This window comes from Danio aesculapii, chromosome 9 (assembly GCF_903798145.1).
Source record: "Danio aesculapii chromosome 9, fDanAes4.1, whole genome shotgun sequence".
Classification (NCBI taxonomy): domain Eukaryota; kingdom Metazoa; phylum Chordata; class Actinopteri; order Cypriniformes; family Danionidae; genus Danio; species Danio aesculapii.
This window is the reverse complement of record NC_079443.1, coordinates 28988814-29012427: the sequence shown is the minus strand read 5'-3', so window position 1 is coordinate 29012427 and position 23614 is coordinate 28988814. Positions and strand designations below refer to the sequence as shown.

At 38.7% G+C, this 23614-nt stretch overlaps 1 protein-coding gene across 1 annotated transcript in view; it reads left to right on the top strand.

Annotated features, from left to right (window-relative positions):
* kcnh3 (potassium voltage-gated channel, subfamily H (eag-related), member 3) overlaps nt 1–18599 on the top strand; it is a 216388-nt gene extending 197789 nt beyond the window's left edge. The window contains exons 11-15 of the mRNA XM_056465384.1: nt 2621–2835; nt 10355–10611; nt 10954–11054; nt 11971–12023; nt 14647–18599. Of these exons, the coding sequence (XP_056321359.1) occupies nt 2621–2835; nt 10355–10611; nt 10954–11054; nt 11971–12023; nt 14647–15567 (1547 nt within the window). The 3' untranslated portion in view covers nt 15568–18599. The remainder of the gene's footprint in view (nt 1–2620; nt 2836–10354; nt 10612–10953; nt 11055–11970; nt 12024–14646) is intronic.
* Nucleotides 18600–23614: the final 5015 nt, after the last annotated feature.

Here is a 23614-nt window from a genome sequence, read left to right as displayed (position 1 = left end):
CTGCTTGCTTGATAAAAGATGCGCATATGGTCCACCAGCCATTTCTCTCCCAGCGCTGCTGAACTCAGTTGCCTCCAATGTGTGCCAACTGGTGTGCCTCCCCCCATTGCACCGCTCTGACACTACAGCACACTTCAGAATTTGTCAGTGCGTTCAGCGTCTCTTTGCACCGATCCAGAACATATTTTTAGCCCCTGTGCTGCCTTGTGTGGCCCTCCAGAGTCTCTTTCTCAAACCTAGAACAAAAACGTTTCGCTTATATCTTTAGCATCTTAATTGGACTGACTCACAGTGAGTTTTTTTCTTTGCTTGCCTAAATACATTTGCACAAATACTGCATGTAAGATGTACTTGTTTCAGTATGAACAGCTGAAGATTTTAAAAAGTAAAAACATTTTAAATTGGCACAACTATTCTCTTCTAATTTTTTTTATTATTATTTAACCAGGAATGTTCTATTGAGATACAATATATCTTCTACCAGGGAGTCCTGGTCAGTCAAGACAGGCTGCATAGGACAAAGTTATAAAAAAATAAATAAATAGATAAATAAATACATGGCACAACACATAGAAGCACTAAAAAAACAGTATAAACCATAATCAATTGTTAAAATGTGCACTGTTCTAAATGGTCAGTCTTTAAAATATTTTAAATATTGCGATAGATGGTAAAGATTTCATGTGCAGTATATGTTGAAGCTCATTCCATACACTTGAAGCATACTTATAGAATGCAGATCAACCTAACTCTGTGTGAAAAATAGCATCTTAAGTAAGAGTATATCTGCTGATCTGGTATTTGAACATTACTCCAACAAATTAGATATATACTTTACTGTGGTAATTTACCAACTAAAGCTTTAAAAATAAAAACTAAGGTATGATTTTCTCCTTAACTGTATTGAGGTCCATTCTGCCAATTTATATAAATGACAGTGATGTGTATAATAGTGTTCTAATACTGGCTTACTCAAAATAATACAGATTCACAACTTACCTAAGATCATTAGAAAAAAATTGCTCTTCCAATATTTTTGCTAAATAAATAAATAAATAAAAATACTGTACACTATTACAAAACAGTAATCGAGTCGAAGTGTTCCCAAAGTGCTTTTAATGGACACATTTTTGGACACATAAGATACTTTTAAAAATAATAGTTTAAATATCTAATTTCTGCAGTGTTTGCCATGATGAAAGTACATAATATTTTACCAGTAATTTTGCATGATACTAGTATTCATCTTAATGTGCACAGGATGAGGTAATTAGGCAAGTCATTGGACAACTGTGTTTTGCTGGTAGCCAATAGAAAAACAGCTCTTAATTGGGCTAATAATAATGACTTTAGCAGGTTTTAATTTCATGAAAAAATCTAGAGGCAGTAAAAGATTTTCATTTCAAATTATGATTGTTTCTTGATATAATATGAAAACTGATCTATCCATATCCATCTATCTAAATATATATGCATAACATACATACATACAACCCATGTTGGGGAATTTTACTTTTGAAAGTAACCTATTACAATACTGAGTTACTCCCCAAAAAAGTAACTGGTCGCATTACTTAGTTACTTTTTATGGTAATTAATCTGATACATTACTTTTGAGTTGGTTTTGCGTTTTCTTACCTATCTGAGGCTTGATCTCTTTCAGAACATGCTGGGGTTTTTTTTTTAAATAGTGGAGCTGTGCAATTAACAACACTGTATGTACTACACATTCCTTTCCCTTTAAAACAATACACCAAAAATTAATAATTTAGAGTATTGTTATCTTCTGAGATCTTCCTGGCCCCAAAGCTATAAAACAGGTTATTAAATTTAAAGCAATGTGTTACTTTTGTACTTTTTGTTTATTAGTTAGGTAAAATTTTCTCATTGAGTGTGGGATTAAACGTGACTATGTTCATTTTAATTCAGCAATTTATGTTTTAAAAGCTAATTAATTAAACTAAAAAGTAACTCAAATATCATTACTTAATGTTTTTTCAGTAAAACGTTACTTTTCTTGTTACTTAGAAACGTAATATTATTACGTCACTTACGTTACTTATACGTTACTTAATGCGATATCCCAAAACTGCATACAACATATATAAACATGTATAACTTTGACAATGTAGTAAACATGCCTTGGTAGCTCACCTATACAGTGCTGATGTTGAGGGCTTGGGTATGAACATTGAGAAACGAACCGAGAAAAAATCTGGTAAATGGCATGGTTGCTTTAGCACTGTTATAGCACATAGTTTTTTTTAACACTAGCAGTTCATTTCGGGGTAAGGTTTCAAATGCAATAAAGCATTCACCTTTTAGTGCTACTCACTGGCTGTTTGATTTCTTAACGGCAGCAATAAGTCACATTTATTTCTTTTTGAGGAAATTACTGCCACTAAATAGACACTTTTCCCTTTGAAACTGCAATGTAATATAACAGTTTTGCGTGTTGTGACACCAGAGGCCCATATTTTCATGAGCCTTGCTTGAAACATACAGCTGATATGGTATCTGATATATTCTTCTAATGCAAAGCAAGTTAGCATCAGCAACTTTATCCTATCTAAAACTGAATAGACTAACAAATGAACTTCTTTATGCCTTTATCAAACAGGAAAAGGGGATCTGATTGGATCGGATTCACTAACAAAAGAGCAGGTGATCAAGACTAACGCAAACGTGAAAGCTCTGACGTATTGTGACCTGCAGTACATCAGCCTGAAAGGACTGCGAGAAGTGCTGCGCCTCTATCCTGAATACGCCCAGAAATTTGTCAGTGAAATTCAGCATGATCTCACCTATAACCTGCGGGAGGGCAGCGGAGCTGATGTAAGTGATGCATGCACACATGATCATCTTCATAGCAAAGGCAAACAATCCCAGAGTTACCTTTGATTCCACTTATGTGATTGTAAAGCTTAAGGATTGTGTGCACGGCTCTTTTTCTCAGCCTGAATCGTGTGTGCAAGGGACTGAAACAGTTAACACAAATGTGCAGGTCGATACATCACCTCAGATTGGATTATCAATATTCTACGCTTGTACTCTGGAGCTGATATTTGTCCTATAAATAGTGCTTCAGTCCAATAAGCAAACACGATAATACAGCCGCCTACAGGAACATGTGTTATGGTTTATATTTTCTGCTTTACCAATGTAGTTTTTCTAATAACATTTCATGAAGTATATACAGTACATATAAAAATACAAGCATGTTGTATAAAATAAGTTGTAATAAGATAAATGAATAGGTTACCTAAAGGAAAATACTCACCCATGATATATGAAATCAAGCTTTCCTTCTTTTATGGAATTTCATATATTTAATGGTAGCCAGCAGTACCCAAATTACTAATATTCATCAAAATCGTCTTCTGCTGAAAAAAAAGAAAGTCGTTTCAGTTTGGAATGACATGAGAACCCATAAAAAGATGACAGAAATTTCATTTTTGTGTGATCTATTCCTTTAATTTTGATGCTGTTGCTCAGATTAACTGGTCTAGGAGAACTTTCATGAGAAATATTTAGATCTTTGACCTTCAGTTGTAGAATTTGATGTCGAGCACAGTTTGAGTCATTATCTCTTATAGATCTCTAGAGGAAAAATTACTAGCGTTATTTATCTCAAGTTGAAAAAAAAGGAGCTTGAACTCCCTTGAAGTGAATATCTTTTTTTTTTTTAAGAATTTGTATGAAGGGCTTATCTCAATTGTGTTTTTCTATACTCAGAGAAGGGTGTTAAAGTATTTTCAGGGCATAACCTGTATATTATTTCTGTTTTTGTTAGTCATATGTGAGTAAACGTTTCTGTTATTGGTCAGATTGCATCTGTTTGTGTTCTAAGATTATGCTCATAGAATTCAAAACAGTCTCAAACACTCAAAATCTCTTGTTATGAATTATTATGCAGCTTGCTTTTTTGGTCCATGTAGTTAGATTGTTTGCTCAGCACAAGCCAGTGACAAGTTAATTCCTTATTTTTTTTTTATGTGGAGTTCAGTTTCATATTCATGTTTGCCTATAAAAGAACCAGGTTTCTGAACAAACACTCAAAAGCCAGATGTGGAAGAACTCCCTCAAGGCCTGTTTATATCAGTGTAATATAAGAAAATGGAGCTTTAATGTGATAGAGCTTTTAGTGGAGTTTATCTGAGGTGTCGTTTACTTTAGTGTGTTTTCATTTTAAAACAGCATTTTAGAATGAATAAGCTCCTGCAGACTGCTGTTTTTAAAAGAGTAGTCTCCGTCTGAGCTATACAGCCTAAAATGCATGATATGTGATCATTCACACTCAATGGACTTGCACACATTTTGCCGGCATCCGTACTTGCTATCAATTTTATGAACTATGTAATGGTTTTATGAGAGGTGCTTGACGTTAATTAGGGAATGAGACACAATGAGTACGTTTACATGGACACCTATAATAGGATTTTTATATACGATTAAGACAATACTGCGATTAAGTCTACCATGGAAACAGGGATTTTTGATTAATTTAATCTGATTAATGTCATAATTGAACAAAACAGAAATCGGATTTAGACATGTGGATATGCTGATTTTAGTCGCATTATGGAAGTGCAGTACAGACATGTAAACACCTTAATTAAAGTATTACCATCGTGTAGGACTTTCACCACATTTTGCAACAGGATAGTCTATACACACACGGCTAATTAACACTATTCTCTGCACCTACCTCAGGGAGGTAAAATGCTGATTTTTTTCCCTGTTTCAGGGTCCAAGCCGCTACTCATTTTAATTGAGGAACTATTTGTTTATGACCACTTTTTAAGTCATATTAAAGTGAATTTTAGATAAAATCATGGTGTACACATCAATCTCTGGAAAACAATTATAACTTTCTGGCCATCTGGCCATTAGGCATGGATATATATATTGCAATCATGATTTTTGAAAGTATTACACCGCTTTGTATAAGTTTATTATTATCATTTGATGAACCTCCCCATACAGTTTGGTATAGTGCTTGGACTCTGCTTCGCGCGACGTCACACTTAACAAGCGGATAAGGGTTCATAGCTGTGTACTAAGTGTTGGCTCATTAATTTATCATCATTTTTGTGTCTCAGTACAACAGTAATACAGTTTTTTTTTTTTTCAATTTTGAAATGGAATGGTTTAGGACTGATTGTATAGAGGTTAATAAAACACCATAGCTTGGACTTTGTGTTGTGAACAAAACATGAAACCAACCAAAAGCCTTGGAATATTGCTACTTGGAGCTCAAGTGTCACCCATTTATAGCAAGTGGTGTAAAGTAACAAATTGCAAATACTCAAACGACTGTAATTAAGTAGTTTTTTTAAACGTAGTAGGTTTACTACAGTGGTGTACAGTTTTACTAGTAGTAGTGTACCAAGTAGTTTTAAAAATGTGTACCTTTACTTTCCCTTGAGTGTATTTTTAGTGCGGTATGGGTACTTTTACTCTACTGTTTTACTTCAAACTGCAGTCACTACTTTATTGCTTCTAGTGTATGGGCATTGGTTGAGTAGAAAAAACAGTCTTGCGATTCCTGTCTAATCAAATTGCACATTGAAAGTAAATTACATCATACTGACAACCTCAAGACATGAGCACTTTATGAATGCAGCATGCATGAAAATTGTCCAAGATGTCCAAAATCTTTACATGCAGTGACTCAAAGACTGTAGACTACGTGTCACTAGTGAGAAGATGAAGGATGCCTACTGCATGATGACTGAAATCCCCAAGTGGCCTTAAACAATCACTAAATGCACTACAGAATGTTACGTTTTCACTCACATGCACAAATTGCACGTAAATGCTTCAACCTTTCACAGCATAATACTCATTTACTCACAACTCTTGAGTACTTTTAAAATGGCTACTTCTTACTCATACTTTGAGTAATCTTTACAACAGATACTTTTACTCTACTTGCACTACATTTTTTGGGCAAGTAATGGTTCTTTTACTTGAGTCAGATTTTTCAGTACTCTTATCACCTCTGTTTATAGCTGACCTGCCCATTTGGAGCTAGCTTCGACCTCCGTTTATACCCACTTCAGCTCATCTGCTGCTTTTTACACATCGATCAAAACAGACAAATCACATGCGAAAATCAGATTTGAATTAGTTTTGGTGTGAACGGACCTTAAATATTGTTGCCAAATAACAAAAAGAAACTGTTGTCCTTATGTGCATATCAAGTGCAGAGTTACTCAATGAATTCATGAGCAGCCTGTGACCTACAGACTGGAGGTATGCGTATGTAACACTGCATTGCCCACATCCACAACCAGCCGAATACAAAATGGATCCCCATCTGCTGTCTTTGGCATCTTTCCTTCCTTCTCTCGCACAGCCTCAAAGTCCGTGTCCTTTCCCTGACTTGGATGCTGCCACTACCCCCTCATGTTCAGGATGCACATGTATTGCCTCTGCACGAGTCCCTCTCACACACACGTTCTCTCAGCCTTGAGTGTAACTTGCAAGGACAGGAATAGCAGCAGGCTGCGGTTTGGAGTGTGTGCTGATACTAAGAATAGCACAGAGGGAAGGCGGGGACTCCTCGCTGGCTGGGTCCCCCGCGCCTCGAGCTAAGATTGGATTCTGTTAGATAAAAATAGCACTGAAGCGAGAGGCATGGAGGTGGGGGGGGGGAAAGAGGTCCCTCTTTTCTCTCTTTTTACTTTATCCTGCAGTGCTGCTTCTGCAAGATGTTGATGCAGATTCTACCTAATATATCATTCTGTTTGTGGAGAAAAAAGGAGAGAGAGGGGATTGATTACATTCGGTTGGGGCTGTTGCAAGCACATCAAATATAATGTAAGTCCTTTATACCTCAAATTGTCCAAAATAGGTGTTCAATCGCATGTGGAGTTTTCACACTGGGACCTGTTTACCACATAAACGCCACCCTGACAGCAGCATCGCAAGGTGCTAAAAGCTGCTCAAAACGCCTTAGCAACCGCATAGAAATGCCCTGGCAACCAGAAACAATAGCATCTTGGCATTGACTTTCAAAAATGTAAGCATTTAGTTTCAGAACGCATAAAAATCAAGTTTGTTTGTGCCACGAGACATAACGGAGAGGCACTGATGCTCACTTCACGTGTTTGCAACCCCAGAACGCACACAGAATACTAATGAACACACACTCTCACACACACACATTTGCACATAATTGCAGAGCTGGTGAGGATTGAAGTGTGATTATTGGGGAAACATCCTTATTACTGTGTGTGTGTGCGTGTGTGTGTTTGTGCATTAGGGCTCTGGAGGGAAAAGGTAATGCATTCTTTCCTCTCTTTCTTGTTATATTTAGTGATGATTGGCTGAATTTGGTGACTCGGGGGACATGGAAATGCCCGAATAAACACCTCCTTCTCCCTTTTTCTCTGTTGGAAAGGGGAGGAGAAGAAAGTGAAAACTTCTGTAGAAACACCAATTTAGGCATCTTGCACACATGCACACGATCCCCACTGGGGTTTGTGTTACTAAGATTGGAAGGAGATGGCTAAAAATAAACCGTCTGCAGTCCCACACCCCACCTAAAGCACAGAGTGTGGGGGTGGAGATCATGAGAGAGAGAGAAAACAAGAAGCGAAGAAAGAGAGAGAGAAGCAGGGTGCGGAGAACAGGAGGGGGTTGCGGATAAAGATGGAGAGATTTCAGTCAAAGTGAATGGGGGAGAACAAATGGAGGGATGGGAAGAAAGGGACTGGGGGTAGATGCGTGTAAATTTGAATTAGGATTTGTTTTGTTTTTCAATTTCTTTCTATGCTGGTTATGTGAAGATGGAGATAGCAATATAGGGCTGAGGAGGACTGCGTCTGTGTTGCCACCCTATAGCGACGGACGGTGATTGACACAGTGTTTTATATGTTTTGACAAAACAAAAATAAACAGTGCCGCCTCTCCTCTCTGCAACCTCTTCTGCGGTGCTGCAAGATAGCGCCGCTTGCAGCCTTCCTTTTTACGACATTTCACAAACATGCATTTCTGACAGAGCTTAACAACCAAGGAATTGAAGTCAATTTCAACTTGTGTAAAGACGTGTGTGTTTCTGAGTAAAACCAATTGAAGTTCCTTAATGTACTACAATGGGAAAATATCCTGAGAGTTGAGCTGGAGGTGGAGAAACAGAGAAGAGAGGAACAAGAAAAATCAGCAGGCTGTGTTAGTCTGCCACGCACTGGCCATGACTCTTTACTACCCATACGAAAATCTATATACTGTACTTTTGAGGTCAGAATTATTAGCCCCATGTTTATTTTCCCCCCAATTTCTGTTTAACGGAGAGATTTTTTCAACACATTTCTAAACATAATAGTTTTAATTACTCATTTCTAATAACTGATTTATTTTATCTTTGCCATGATGACAGTACATACCATTTGACTATATTTTCTTTTCAAGACGCTTCTATACTGCTTAAAGTGACATTTAAAGGCTTAACTAGGTTAAATAGGTTAAGTAGCCAGGTTAGGGTAATTAGGCAAGTCATTGCATAACGATGGTTTGTTCTGTAAACTATCCAAAACAAATATTGCTTAAGGGGCTAATAATTTTGACCTTAAAAGGGTTTTTTAAAAATTCAAAACTGCTTTTATTCTAGCCGAAATAAAACAAACAAGACTTTCTCCAGAAGAAAAAATATTATCAGAAATACTGTGAAAATGTTCTTGCTCTGTTAAACATCATTTGAGAAATATTTAAAAAAAAGAAAAAAAAAACTCAAAGGGGGCTAATAATTCTGACTACAGCTGTATATATTTATATATATATATTTAGTTGATATTTGAATTTATTTTGGTTCAAGACAAAGACATATTTAATTTGTCAAAGTAAAACTAAGAATAAATGTAAAGTTTTATAATCGCCATGGCTGCAAGAGTTTGAAAAATTAAACAATATATTTTAACATATTAATATGTTAATTTATTTCTGAGAACTTTAATTTCAGATTCATTACCTTTAGTGTCGCATGATCCTTCAGAAGTCATTCTAATATGCTATTTGGTGCTCAATTAACATTATATGATGCTAAGTCTACGTAACGTTTACATGCAATTTTTAATGAACAGAATGTTCAAACTATTTGCATTTAATTGAAATAGAATTGTCATTACCGTCAGTTTGGATAAATTTATTTTGTTCTTGGTTGTTTTGATCATTTATGTTTTATCTTAAACAGTTTTCATCCACGAAACAGTAAAAAAGCTGCATTATAACTGTCAGGTTTCTCTGAATAATACAGATATAAGTGTATGTGCAATTTGTTAATGACAAGTCTGTAATCTGGGTCTGATTAAAAAAGTGTTTAAACTGGTTTTGATAATGGCACACTGGGATTTTGAGAGTTTGTTTGTGGGAAGCATCACACGTTTGACAAATTAAGCAATACTAGGAGAAGATGAAGGAAAGGTTGTGTGACAAAAAAAAAAAAAATATATATATATATATATATATATATATATATATATATATATATATATATATATATATATATATATATATATATATAACTCCTATGGAGATGCCATGGGTCTGCTATTTGCCAATGACCAAGCTTGAGAACTTGGCTGGTCAATAAGAATACTCAAAAATTAACTAATACAAGAATAGAGGTAAGAATGAATAAAAATACTGGTTTTGAATTAGGCAGGTTGTGTGCCTACAAATACTAAATAATTCACACAAATATTAATGAGATCTAATGTTTACAATGCGCTGTCCAGATCTGATCCTGGAAAGACACTGTCCTGCAGCGTGTAACCCTAATCCTATACCACACCTATACCAAGGTTTTCAGAGCTTGAGCTATTAGAAGCAAAGATTTGCCAAGAGCTGGCTCTCCAGGAGCAAGGTTGGACACTTATATTTAGGAAACTCCATATAACGTTATTTTGGGTAAAGTATCACCCAAGCCACTTTCAACTTAATTATGTCCAAAACACATGATGTGATGGAGTAAACCCCATCTTATCTGGCTGAGCTTCTGAGTTACCAGCAATCATCTCAAACTCAAACAAACAACTTCTGCACGTTCCTCACACACTCCTAAAGCTGAAAGCAGAGCGTCCTTTTTTAATAGCTGGTCTTAGATCTTGCAACAGACTACCTCAGGATAGAGTTTTAATTCTCAGTTGAAGACTTATTTGTATTCCATGGCATTTGATTTATTGGTATGTTTTTAATGTGTACAGTCCTTTCTATTAGTTAAGTGTTGTTAAGTTCCTGCTCTTTAATCTTATTATTGGTCTTTGGTGCACACTAGTGCTTGTATATAAAAAAGGCTGTACTTGATTCCATATAGACATGTACATAACTAAACTCACTCTATCTCTCTTAGCTGGACTGGGAAAGCAATGGTGGTCTGGTGAAGAAACTTCCTGCTATCCGTGAGGATGAGGAGAATGATGAAGAGCAGAATTCTGTGTCAAGGGCCCCACGTTCGCCTCTTCGCCTGACCAGGGCCCTCAGTTCCCCCTTGCGATCACCCCTCCTTCCCCCTCGGCCCTTCCGTGCTCCATCTGAGAGCATGCGACCTGCCACCCTCCAGATCCCTGTGGTCAGTTTTAGCAGCGCCCCTCCTGAACTCAGCCCCAGGTACACACACACACACATCTCCTATCACATCCACAATCATCTGCAGCCCTCTGGTGGCTCTTATAAGAACTTTATTGATTCATAATTTAGAAGAAGTATCCAGCTACCATGACAACCATTTTGGGTGAAATCGCTGCTTGCTCTAATGATTGGCTTTTCAATTTCACCCTAAGAAATCAAGGCTTTTCTAAAGCTGCAATTAAATGAGCAGAAAGTAATGGAGTCCATTTCTATCTAGGCATTTTTATTATATATTATGTAGCTAATGATGCTTTGATTCTTACCAGTTCTTGGTCGGTTGTGCACAAAAACACATGATGCATGTTTTATGATGTCTCGCAGGTTCGTGGACGGCATAGAAACAGAAAGCAATTCCAGCTCAACACAAAGGTTTGAGTTCGGTCCCAGCCTACCTCAGAGTGGCCCTCCATCCCCTTCCCCAGGTACAAACACAGCGTCAAGTCAGAATGTGATTTCTGGGAGGGAACATGAAGTGATATTTCTAAAAATAGACTGTCTTGCACAGTCAGACTTCTCCTGCAGCTTATTCTGGCCAAGAACCGCCCACTTAGACAGGAAGGGACCATCTGACCAATATTTAGAGCTGCCAGCTATTTTTAATGTGGTGGTACATCTGAAATCATATAAAGTTGAAGTCAGAATTATTAGCCCCCCTGAATTATCCGCCGCCTGTTTATTTTTTTCTCCAATTTCTGTTTAACGAAGAGATATTATTTTTTTCAACACATTTCTAAACAGAATAGTTGTAATAACTAATTTCTAATAACTGATTTATTTTATCTTTGCCATGATGACAGTAAATAATATTAGACTAGATATTATTCAAGACAGTTCTATACAGCTTGAAGTTAATTAGGTTAACTAGGCAGGTTAGGGTAAATAGACAAGTTATTGTATAGCGATGGTTTGTTCTGTAGACTATTGGGAAAAAAATAGCTTAAAGGGGCTAATAATTTTGACCTTAAAGTGCTTTTTAAAAAATTAAAAACAGCTTTTATTCTAGCCGAAATAAAACAAATAAGACTTTCTCCATAAGAAAAAATATTATCAGACATACTGTGAAAATTTCCTTGCTCTGTTAAACATTAGTTGGAAAATATTTAAAAAAGAAAAAAATTAAAGGAGGATAATAATTCTGACCTCAACTGTATAAGCTGAAAATTAAAGCTATTATTTTTTTAGAGCCATGGTGATTTGTCTTTCGAAAGTTTTAAGGTAGTTGATGCCACACCCTGAACTTCACAAACTTGGGCAAATCTAGTTCTTTCTAAGAAGGATTCATTGTAGCAGATGAGATGTATAAAAATGTAAATGTTATATGTGTGGATTTGTGTGCAGTGAGCCAAGAGCAGCTGGAGTCAAAGCAGAGCATCACCAAACTGAGTGAGGAGGTAAGGCAATCAAGAATATCCAATACAAATTCATTTAATTACAAAAATATGAAATAATTTTTGCATAAAATACATTTAAAATGTTTGCACTGTATTCAAAATTGAGCAGTTGAGACAAGCTTATTAGTCCAAATCAAGAGAGACCAGAATTAGTCTTGAGTTTGAGTCAAGACTACACCAAATCCTGGAAAATATGGTTATAGACTAGGGGTGTCCAAACTTGGTCCTGGAGGGCCGGTGTCCTGCTGAGTTTAGCTCCAACTTGCTTCAATGCACCAGCCAGGAAGCTATTGACCTTATTCTTCAATGCAGAAGTGCACTCGTTTTTGCGAGTCTGGTTCAGTCGCCTATGGGAGAAATGATTAGGAATTATAAACAGCAGAAAACTGTCAAACTACTCGCTCTACAAACAAGTGTTTGCATGACAATACAGATAAAATAAAATAATATAATAAGAAAATATCAGTTTGCAACATCAAGCAGCAAAACAAGCTGTTTTTAATGTCTAAAAATGAATGGAAGTGAATGAGAGCAGAAGTCTCGAGCCAAAAATATTTAAATGGCTGCGCCCGCTCGTACGCGGAGAATAAAGTAAATATCTAGTAAGAGCTTGATAAGCTGATTCAGGTGTGTTTGATTAGGGTAGGAGCTACATTCTCCAGGACTGAGTTTGGACACCCCTGTTATAGACTCTCAAACTCTGGAGTTGTGCACCAGTGCACATGCAGGTTACACATTTGTTTAATATCACTAAAGATCTCTTTTCTAAAAGTACATCAAGGTCTGCCGAAAGCTATAAGCCACTAGAGGCCACGCATTACATTGATTTTACCACTTTTAAAGGGTGTTAGACAAGTGGCTTATTGATTTTTTTAGTAAAAAGGCTGCACTACAGCATCAAATAAGACCTCTTTGTTCAGTAAGTACATGATAATAAAGAGTTGGCTGGTGATCATTTCAAACCTAACCCAGTCCGGATGATCAGGACCCTGATTCCAAGCAAAAAGCTATTAAAAGAAAGGAAATGTAAAACAGTGAAGTGAAATTCATCTAAAACATCTACAAGGAAATCGCTGCCTTGGACAATGTTTTACTGTGCAGTGTGCCTCAAAATTTGGTCATTGACACTCATAATCATCATGTCGCAACCAAAATGTTAACTATGGGTATTAGTGCATTTATACACTGTAAGGGCGTACTCACACTATGTACAGGTGCCTTGATCCGGGCTGAAGAACGCCTGTCCCCCCTCCGGTCTCCCCTGACGGACCGCACTCTCATTACATTCGGGCCTGAGCACACTTACGTCATCGATGATGCGCTGTTCAGTAAGCGCTTTCACTCAGTATATTTCACTCAGCTCAGTTATATTGTTTTAGTCGGAATTATGAGGTTTGCTAAAAGTGCAGCTGTCGTGCAGTGAGGGGTTTGCGTCTTTAATAATCTACGACAGTTTGCGTTCATTGAACAGTAAGAATGATTAATAAATCCATATGAAACAGTCCCTTAAAGTCACGTCTCGTCTTCAGTTTCGGGCTGAGCCCAAGTGAACCGTGCTCTGGCACACCTCTTCCACCGGACCAGGGCCAGCTAACTGAACCGTGCCTGAGCCCGATTCAGAGCACTCACACTTCTCAAACGATCCGGGAAACAGGCCTGGGCATGGTTCGGATAGCATAGTGTGTGTACGCTCTTAAACCCAAAAAGTAAAGTTAACTCAAACTGTTTGAGGAAACAGATTGCAACAAACCATTTGAGTTACAAAACTAGTACAAAAACTAGTTCAAAAACTAATCCTAATGAGTACTGTGAACTTAACACTAGGCATGGGCCTTGGATAAAAATATCACGGTTTTACGGTATTGTGATCACTGCTCTAAATTATATTCTTTTTAAATGTCTGGGTAAAAAAAAATACTTTTTTTCCCTTTGAAAACAATATATTCTATTTTTTTTATATATTTAATATATTTTGGAGCAGCAAACATGTCAGCCTGAATAATTCAAATGAATCATTTGACTGCTGCTGTCATCATATCTTTTTTGCTGGAGACACTGTTGTCCTAAAAAACAAAAAAATGTAAATAAAAAATATTACACATATACCTTAGGAACGATATTACAGAAAATGTTGGCGGTTTTAAAACCTTGACAATTCCAAACCGCGGTATACCTTGAAAACGGTTACTTAACACATTTGAGAAAATGAAGCATTTTGACCACAGTAGAACCCAGTAAACAAAGAGAACTACAACTAACTGAGTACTGTAAAACCCAATAAGTTTAGGCAACTCAAACCGTTTGAGGAAACCGATTGTAACAAACCATTTGAGTTACAAAAAAGTAATCTATATGGGTACTGTGAACTTACTCCATTTAAGTTGAAATAATGAGGTATTTAACTAACTCATTACCTTCAACACTGAGTTCAAAAGTCTTTTCAAATGAGTAGAATTAACTTTCAGTAAATTTTGAGTTAACTAAACTCATTTCATTTGATAAAGTTGACTGTTGGGTTTTACAGTGTATGAAATTGACAGATTTGCAGGAATGGCTCTGAATAAAGAATACCAGTCTGATTGCATTTGCCCGTTTACTTACATTCTGTTGATCTCATTCACAGATGACTAGTCTATCCCAGCAAGTCTCCCAGCTGAGCAAAGAGCTACAGGAAATGACACGTCTCCTCCGGCCCATACTTGTTATGGGATCTCAGCCCCTCCTGACTGCCCTCAGTCCAACAATGCCTCAGTCTGCCAGCAGTTGCAGTGGTCCAACAATACCCACGCCACCAGCTCCTTCACCCATAGCCTCACCATCCACGCCACTCAGGCCAACTTGCTCCCTATTGGACAGTGCAGACACTGGGAGCATTGGCTTACCCAGCTGTCTCCTACCCACCAGCCCACCACTGAGACCCCACGCACAGGTTCAGGTGTCTCCAACAGGCTGTTCGAGAGGACCTTCCCTGCCAGTCCTAGTTTCTCCTGTGACAGCCCAAACAGATGGGCCTGGCACCCAGGCAGCTCCAACCCAGCCACCACAAGCCAATCAGCCCCCTTCTCCGTCTCTAACCTTTTCATACTCACTGCCATCTTTCCGCACTCAGTCTTCTTCCTGCTCCCCCTGCCAGGGGCCTCACCGACCTGCCAGTCACAGCAGAGGTTTGCTACCTCAGCCCCCTTCACTGGACAACCCAAATCCACCACTATCACATTGCTCGGCACCACCCTCGATCAATAACTCCCCAGGAGACCACAGGGTGGGTTTCAGCCAGTTCCCCTTGTCCCCTTCCTCCACTCGGATCCAGCCAGGGGCATGCACTCCTCCTTCTTCTTCTTGTCCACACACCTCCCCACCCTTGCCCTGCTCTCTGGACTCCCTGCCAGAAACACAGGCCTCTTTTGGCCCAACATGGTTGCCGCAGAACCCCGTCCAGGGACCTCCTCAGTTAGAGATTGAAATGCAAGAGTGGGCAGCAACTGCAGGGAGGCCCAGCACAGAGCATATCAGCTTCATAGATGAAGAAGGACCACCACTGTGAGAGACTAAATGAAGATGAATAGGACTAGCTGACTTAGCAAATAAGGGAGTGGTGAACTGGGCTAACTGCAATTTCCCCAATACACCTCCATACCGAACTGATTGCTGCCCCATTAGGATGACACTCTTATAACTACACAAGTTGTGGCTCTGTTTCAAAACTTAGTGAGCTGCCTAACCAGATAGCTTAGTTATCCTATGCTCCAAAACTAGACATCTAAAAGTGTTTTCTTTAAAGAGACATTGTTTGTCCAGAATTTCAGAATGCAGTGTGAGCTAGTTACAAATGCAATCCAGGATTGTGCCACTCATTAAATTGCTAAGTCCACACAAGAAACGTATGCTACCTTAATGCCATCTATTCGCCATAGATAGATAGGTAACAACCTGAACATTCTGTTGACATCCTCAAATTTTAAATGAAATATTTCTATGGCATTACAATTAATGCTAAAAATTAGAATCTGGGTGATCAGTAGACAAAACCACAATGAAAAAAGTAACAGGCATAACAGCTTATTTAACTATATTAGATCTTCAGTCTATTGCAATAGCCAAAATAGATGCCATCGCCACCGCCATTTTGACTGTTAGCACATTATGTTGCAGCTGTCAGATGGAGCTTTTAGGTTGAGGTTAAATGTAATTCCAAGATCCATTACAAATCAATATATTCTCACTTCCAATATGGCTTAAACACATATTTATTCATAATTGCATTAATTAGTCTGATTTTAGCATGATGCTAAGCTAAATCTAATAGAACTATCAACTGCTAGAAATATTGATATGAACGGTTCCATGTAATTATCAGTGAAAGAAAATGTTTAGCCTAATATTGTTTGTACAAATGTATTAGGTCAAACAGCATTAGCTTAGCAAAATGCTAATGTCAAGCTCAATTGGAATCCATAGGGTATATGCCGAAGCATGCTAATAGGACTTTTAATTTGCCAGTAACATGGGTTAATCATTTCCGGTGAATTGTATGCCAATGCAAAATCGGCACGTTTAAGGTCTGTTTTCTTTAAAAATCAGCGATCTCCACTGGCTAAGTGATATCCGATATAAAGTGGGTCTCAGATTGTACAAGAAGCACTGCATTAAATAACATTTTCCCCCGCCATGTCTTTATAATATGAGCATTTATTTTACCCCAGTATATTGAATGGAGCTTCTACGCTAGCCTGCCGATTCTGACGGGCGTGTGCGAGTAAACGGCTTTTTGTCTCATTTTACGCTTGAGCAACTAAATGAATGCCAAAGTCTGTTTAACTGATTGTATTTGAATTACATTACAACATCGATGCTGTAAAAGGAACCGAATAAAATGGAAAAAAGCTCACAATAACAGGTCACCGGAAGTTTATCAGTATGGGAACAACACTAGCTCGGCATATACCCTGTTGTGAACAATGGTTAGATTACATGATTTGGGGGGGTTAAGAAGGACAGCTGTTAATCCTTTCAGTCATTTATGAGCTTCCTTTTTGGTTAGATTTAAACTTAGATTGTAGCTGACTATGGCAGACTATGTACTGAGGCAGTTCACTATGCTTTTGAAACAGCCACTGATATTCACTATATGGCAGCACACCAGTACCTGATACCAGCCAGTTACTCTTCTCTGAGCACAACTTGTTGAAGTTCCTCTTCTAAAGGCATTATATGACCTTCACATGCATCATTGTGACCCAATTGACACGGATCCCACTGCGGCCATAAATCCTCTTTGCTATAGGGGAATTTAATATAACAAATGAAAGTGCACTGATTAACTTGCAAGACTGTGCACTGATCATGCGCAGACTACAAGGACTGTCAGGTGGTGTTTCTTATCTCTGTATTACCAAAACAATGTTTATACTCTACTAATAACCCACTTTGTGAATTGAGTTCGCTTTTTGAATTTCCAAACTTGGCAAATGAATGAAGCTGTCACAACACATTATCCATCATACTTCATTTGTTTCCTCCAGATTGTCTCGAGCCAGTTAACACATTTACTAGCCAGAACCACCAGTTGCATATTAAGTTAGCACGGAGACCTTGGGAAATATCTGTCCTCCTTGCAAAATTTAGTCAGTTTCAAGATTTCTTCATTATATTCAGTCAAAACATGTATGAATTAGTGCTAGCTGAAAGTGTAACACACACACATATGTACAGTACGTGTAGCCAGGGTACAAAATTAACATTTGCAACACTTCTAAAAAGAGCTCCAGCCACTAAACTATATTAAAGAAACTGTTCAACCGAAAATGAAAAATGGCCCATAATTTAACCATCCAGGGGGATGGTGCAGCGACAGCAGTAATACAGTCAATGTATCTGTCAGTTGTGATAAAACAGGAGCTGAGTCGAAAGGCAAAGCTCTCGATTTACCGGTAAACTACGTTCCTACTCTCACCTATGGTCATGACCAAAAGGACAAGATCTGAAATACAAGCGGCCAAAATGAGTTTCCTTCGCAGGGTGGCAGGGCACACCTTTATAGATAGGGTGAGGACCTCTGTCGCCCAGGAGGAGCTCGGAGTAGAGCTGCTGCTCCTCCACATCGAGAGAAGTCAGCTGAGTTGGCTCAGGCATCTGTTTCAGATTCCTCCTGAATGCCTGCCTAGGGAGGTGTTCCAGGCATGTCTCACCGGAAGACCCAGGACACGCTGGAGGGGCTATGTCTCTCGCCTGCCCTGGGAACACCTCGGAATCCCCCTATAGTTGAATGAACAACACCCCCGCCCCCCCCATAGTTGAATAAACTTAACTAGCCACAAGCTATCCTCAGTGTATATGACTTTCTTCTTTCAGATGAACACAGTCTGAGCAGTTTTATATTTTATCACTGCTCTTCTATGCTGTAAAATGGTTTTGGGTAGTGGCCACTTATCTGAAGCTTTCAAATCTGTTGTAAATCTGCCCCATATGCCATCGGGGGTTAATGCATGTCTTATGAAGTAGATCTATGTGTTTTCGTAACCAAAATATGTCACATTTTTAAATGATAAAGTTAAATAGTTTTCTTTTTAGCGTTTTCTTTTGTCCCACCCCCCACCCCCCCCAAAAAAACTGTGTTAAATTTAGTTCATTTTAAATAAGTAGTTTGAACAAATAGCAAGCATTTTTGAGAGTCTGAAGCATGACGTAAGACTTATTCATAGACTTATTTTACAATTTGTTCACCACAGAAGATGACAATGAGCAAGAAATCTAGTTGGCTTGGTGTTCCTGTATGACAATATACAGTGTATTACTATTACTCTTCCACTGCTAATGCGCCTTACATCATATAGATCAAGTCAGAGGTCAGCCAAGAAGATTTCAAGAACGTGCATTCAGCAGCAGTCAGTGATTTGAGTTTTATCATTTAAAAATGTGAAATATTTGTGTTACAAAAACACATCGATCCTCTTCATGAGGCACCCTCTAAACAATTTTGGAACAAATATAGAGAAACCAATATTCAAATGACACTTAACCTAATGTTTGTCCATATTTAAACCAATTACGACAACCCAGCATTTTTTGTTTGTTTGTTTTTTTGAGGGCTGTGGTGGCATATGGGTTAGTTTTACTAGTTTTATCTGTTTCTTGTATTCCTTGTACATCTGTATATTTGAAAAAAAAAAACCCTGCAGGACATTATATTGCTTATAGTAGCAACAGTAAGCCTGCGATGTGCCCCAGGTGAAAATCTTGATTGATTTTGTAATAATTTGGTTTTGTTTTACTGCTTTGAATGATAAAATGGCCTCACGTTTCTGAAACTGCAACAATAAAAGAACAAATAGATGTCTTTATGGTACTTAGCTAAAATTGTTAAAAGATTACCAACCATCTGGCTGCTTCACTTCTTCACGGCAAAGCCAATTTATTCTCATTTGCGCTTGGCAAAAGTTCATTTGTGGCCCTGCACGTATTAATCCATGACATGCTAAGCGCTCTAACATGTAGTATCCTCCTAAAAATCATGATGACTAAGTTACGTCTATCTCCTTTAAACTGAATCAAAACAGAAATATTCAAGACAATCATTAGAGCAGTGTTTCCCCTGCTTGTTCCTGGAGGCACACCAACAGTCCACATTTCCAACCTTTTCCTAACCAAACACACCTGAACCAGCTTATCGCATCTTTAGAAGTTATTCCAAAACCTAAAATTAATGGGTAAGAGGAGGGAGGGGGCAGCATGGTGGAACAGTGGGTAGCACTGTTGCCTCATAGCAAGAAAGTCACTGGTTCGAGCCTCAGCTTGGTCAGTTGGCATTTCTGTGTGGAGTCTGCATGTTCTACCCGTGTTGGTGTGGGTTTCCACTGGGTGCTCTGATGGATGGATGGATGGATGGATAGACGGACGGATGGGTGGATGAATAAGATAGATGGATGAGATGTTTGGATAGATGGATAAGATGGATGGATGAATGGATGGACAGACAGATGGATAAGATGGATGGATACCTGTAGATGGATGGATGGATGGATGGATACCTGTAGATGGATGGATGGATGGACGGATGGATGATTGGCTGGATGGATGGATGGATGGATGGATGGATGGACGGATGGATGTGAAAAGATGTATGGATGGATGGATACCTGTAGATGGATGAATGGATGGATGGATGGATGGATGGATGGACGGACGGACGATTGGCTGGATGAATGGATGGATGGATAAGATGGATGGATGGATAAGATGTATGGATGAATGGATGGACAGACAGATGGATGAGATGGATGGATACCTGTAGATGGATGGATGGATACCTGTAGATGGATGGATGGATGGACGGATGGATGGATGATTGGCTGGATGGATGGATGGATGGATGGATGGACGGATGGATGTGAAAAGATGTATGGATGGATGGATACCTGTAGATGGATGAATGGATGGATGGATGGATGGATGGACGGACAGACGATTGGCTGGATGAATGGATGGATGGATAAGATGGATGGATGGATAAGATGGATGGATGGATAAGATGGATGGATGGATAAGATGGATGGATGGATGAATGGTTGGATGGATGGACGGACGGACGGACGGACGGACAGACAGATGGACGGACAGACGGATGGATGGAAGATTGGATGGAGGATTGGTTGGATGGATGGATAGACGGACGGATGGGTGGATGAATAAAATGGATGGATGAGATGTTTGAATAGATGGATAAGATGGATGGATAAGATGGATGGATGAATGGACGAATTGACGGACGGATGGATAGATGGATGGACGGATGGATGGGTGGTTGGATAGATGGATGGATGGTTGGATGGACTGACGGACAGACAGATGGATGGAAGATTGGATGGATGAATGGATGGATGGATAGACAGAGGGATGGGTGGATGAATAAGATGGATGGATGAGATGTTTGAATAGATGGATAAGATGGATGGATGAATAGATGGATAGATGGATGGATGGATGGACAGACAGATGGACGGACAGACGGATGGATGGAAGATTGGATGGATGATTGGTTGGATGGATGGATGGATAGACGGACGGATGGGTGGATGAATAGATGGATTGAATTGGGTAAGCTAAATTGTCTGTAGTGTATATGTGTATGTCCTGGTCCTCCAGGTTGGGGGTTAAGCGGTGGGTTAACGACCCAGCTCGTAAAAATTAGATGATACGAAACACCAACATGGTGTGGCAAAATATCAACTTTGATATAAATGGCCCCTGGAGTAAGCAAGTGAGACGAGGGAGACATCCAAAATATATACTGTTGGTGTGCCTGTAGGAACAGGGTTGGGAAACACTGCATTAGAAAACACACTAAACAGATCAAAAAGTCGAAACTGTGTCTTGGTACCACACAAAACCGCTCACATTTAGCTACATCAGGGGTCAGGATGCCATATGCTGGATCCTGAGAACTTGACATGAACAGCCAGAGAAGTCAATATATATATATATATATATATATATATATAAACACACACGACTGAAATAAACTCAAATACACAGCTTTAGCCATCCTGCCAGCGTGCCTTCTCATAAAAATAAAGATGAAAAAAGTCCTCTAGCGCTCCCCATTATCCAGCATTCACAATACTTCTCAAAAGCTGTTGGCTGTATGACAGTAGAGAGCACTGCACTTTATTTAACGTATTGATTTTCTTGACTCTATCCATGTATGTATTTATCGATGTATCTGCGATCCTAAGAACACGCTCCCACAAGGAACCTCACAGATTGTTCTAGCAGCCGCTGCCGATAGAAGCAGAAACACCTCAAACTGAATGAGTTTCTGACCACCATCTGATTATGGATCTCAGAAATGGTGATCCCCTCAGCGTCTCGGATTTACCAGCAACAAACTGGCTAAACGCAAGCGGTCAGTGAATAATTCGCCACATCTCTTGGAAGCAGATTTGATCAGTTGGCACCTGCACGTCTGCCATCTGTGCATCCTAACTTACCATACGTAGGGAAGGGGCACGCTGTTTATAACATAATAGAATACTTTGGTTTCTATTTTCGCTATTTAGGTCTGAGGGTTTGAATGCGGATGGTAGGAACTTGGATGGACTTTGGGGGTCTGGGGTTTCCTGCATGTCCAGTTAATTTGCATGAAGAATGTGCCTGCATATATGGGGGTGTGTGGGGCGGGAGGGGGGTTAGGTTGCACGACCCATGGAGAACAGGGGTCCAGATGTATTTTATTAACTGTAATAAGCTTTATGACAGACACTTAACAAGACAATAAAACAAAAGCTGATGTTTTGTAAGAAAACAGTCTACTGTGCTCTTTCTAAATGACCCTTTTTGTTTCTGAAAGATTTCAAAATATGATCAGGTTAGTTTGCCCCAAAATGAAAATGATTTAAATCATATGTACATCATTCCAAACCCATAAGAAACCCGTTATCTTTGGGAACACATTATTATTTTAGAAATATTGAGGAATTAATTCTGAAAGCCTAAAAGATATAATTGAAAGTATTCTGGTCAATTTCCTTTAGGCGGTTTAAGTATGACAAAAAGACAATGTTTAAGTATACAGATTTGATCATGGACAGTCAATCAAGCTTGCTCAACACATGCAAGAACCAATCAGGATCAGTTTTGCATGTCACAACAGTGCGTTTGAGCTTCTGCAAGAACTGATGAAGTTTCTCACAAGTCAAACACATGGGAAGGTTGTGCTTGTGGTTTCACATGTTAAAATATCCATCGAATTAAATATCATACAACTGCAGAAAACGTTAAGAGACCACTTTAAAATGTCTCTAGGTTTACCGTTTAGTTTGTTTTCTTGTGTAAACTAATAATTTTACAATATTTTTTAGACGGACGGACGGACGGAGGGATAGATAGATGGATGTATAGATAGATGGATATAAAGATGGATAGATGGATGGATAGACAGATGGATAGATGGGTGTATAGATAGATAGATAGATAGATAGATGGATAGATGGATGGATGGATGGATGGATGGATGGATGGATGGATGGATGGATGGATGGATGGATGGATGGATGGATGGATGGATGGATGGATGGATGGATGGATGGATGGATGGATGGATGGATGATGGATGGATGGATGGATGGATGGATGGATGGATGGATGGATGGATGGATAGATAGATAGATAGATAGATAGATAGATAGATGGGAAGACAGACATTAACATAAGACAAATATTAAACTTCTACTCCAACCCAGAACTAATAATTCCAGTAGCTCGAGTCACAGAATTTTCAAGGGGTCTCTTTATTGTTTTCTCAAGCTGTATGAAGTGATTGAGCCTCTTTTTCTTTTCTCTTCAGAATGATTCACAAGAATTTTCTTTAAAATTTTAAAGCATCTGAGTTTTGGGAAAACAGATGATCAATGGAGGGACAGAAATCTCTTCCATTTAATTTAAAGATCTTCATTTGCGTTCTGAAGAAGAACAACATTCTTTTGGAATGATGAACAGTTCAGAATGATGATCACAGTTTTCATTTTAGAGTGAACTAACCCTTTAAACTGAATTTCACTCATTATAGAACAAGACTTTTATACTCTAAGCTGTGG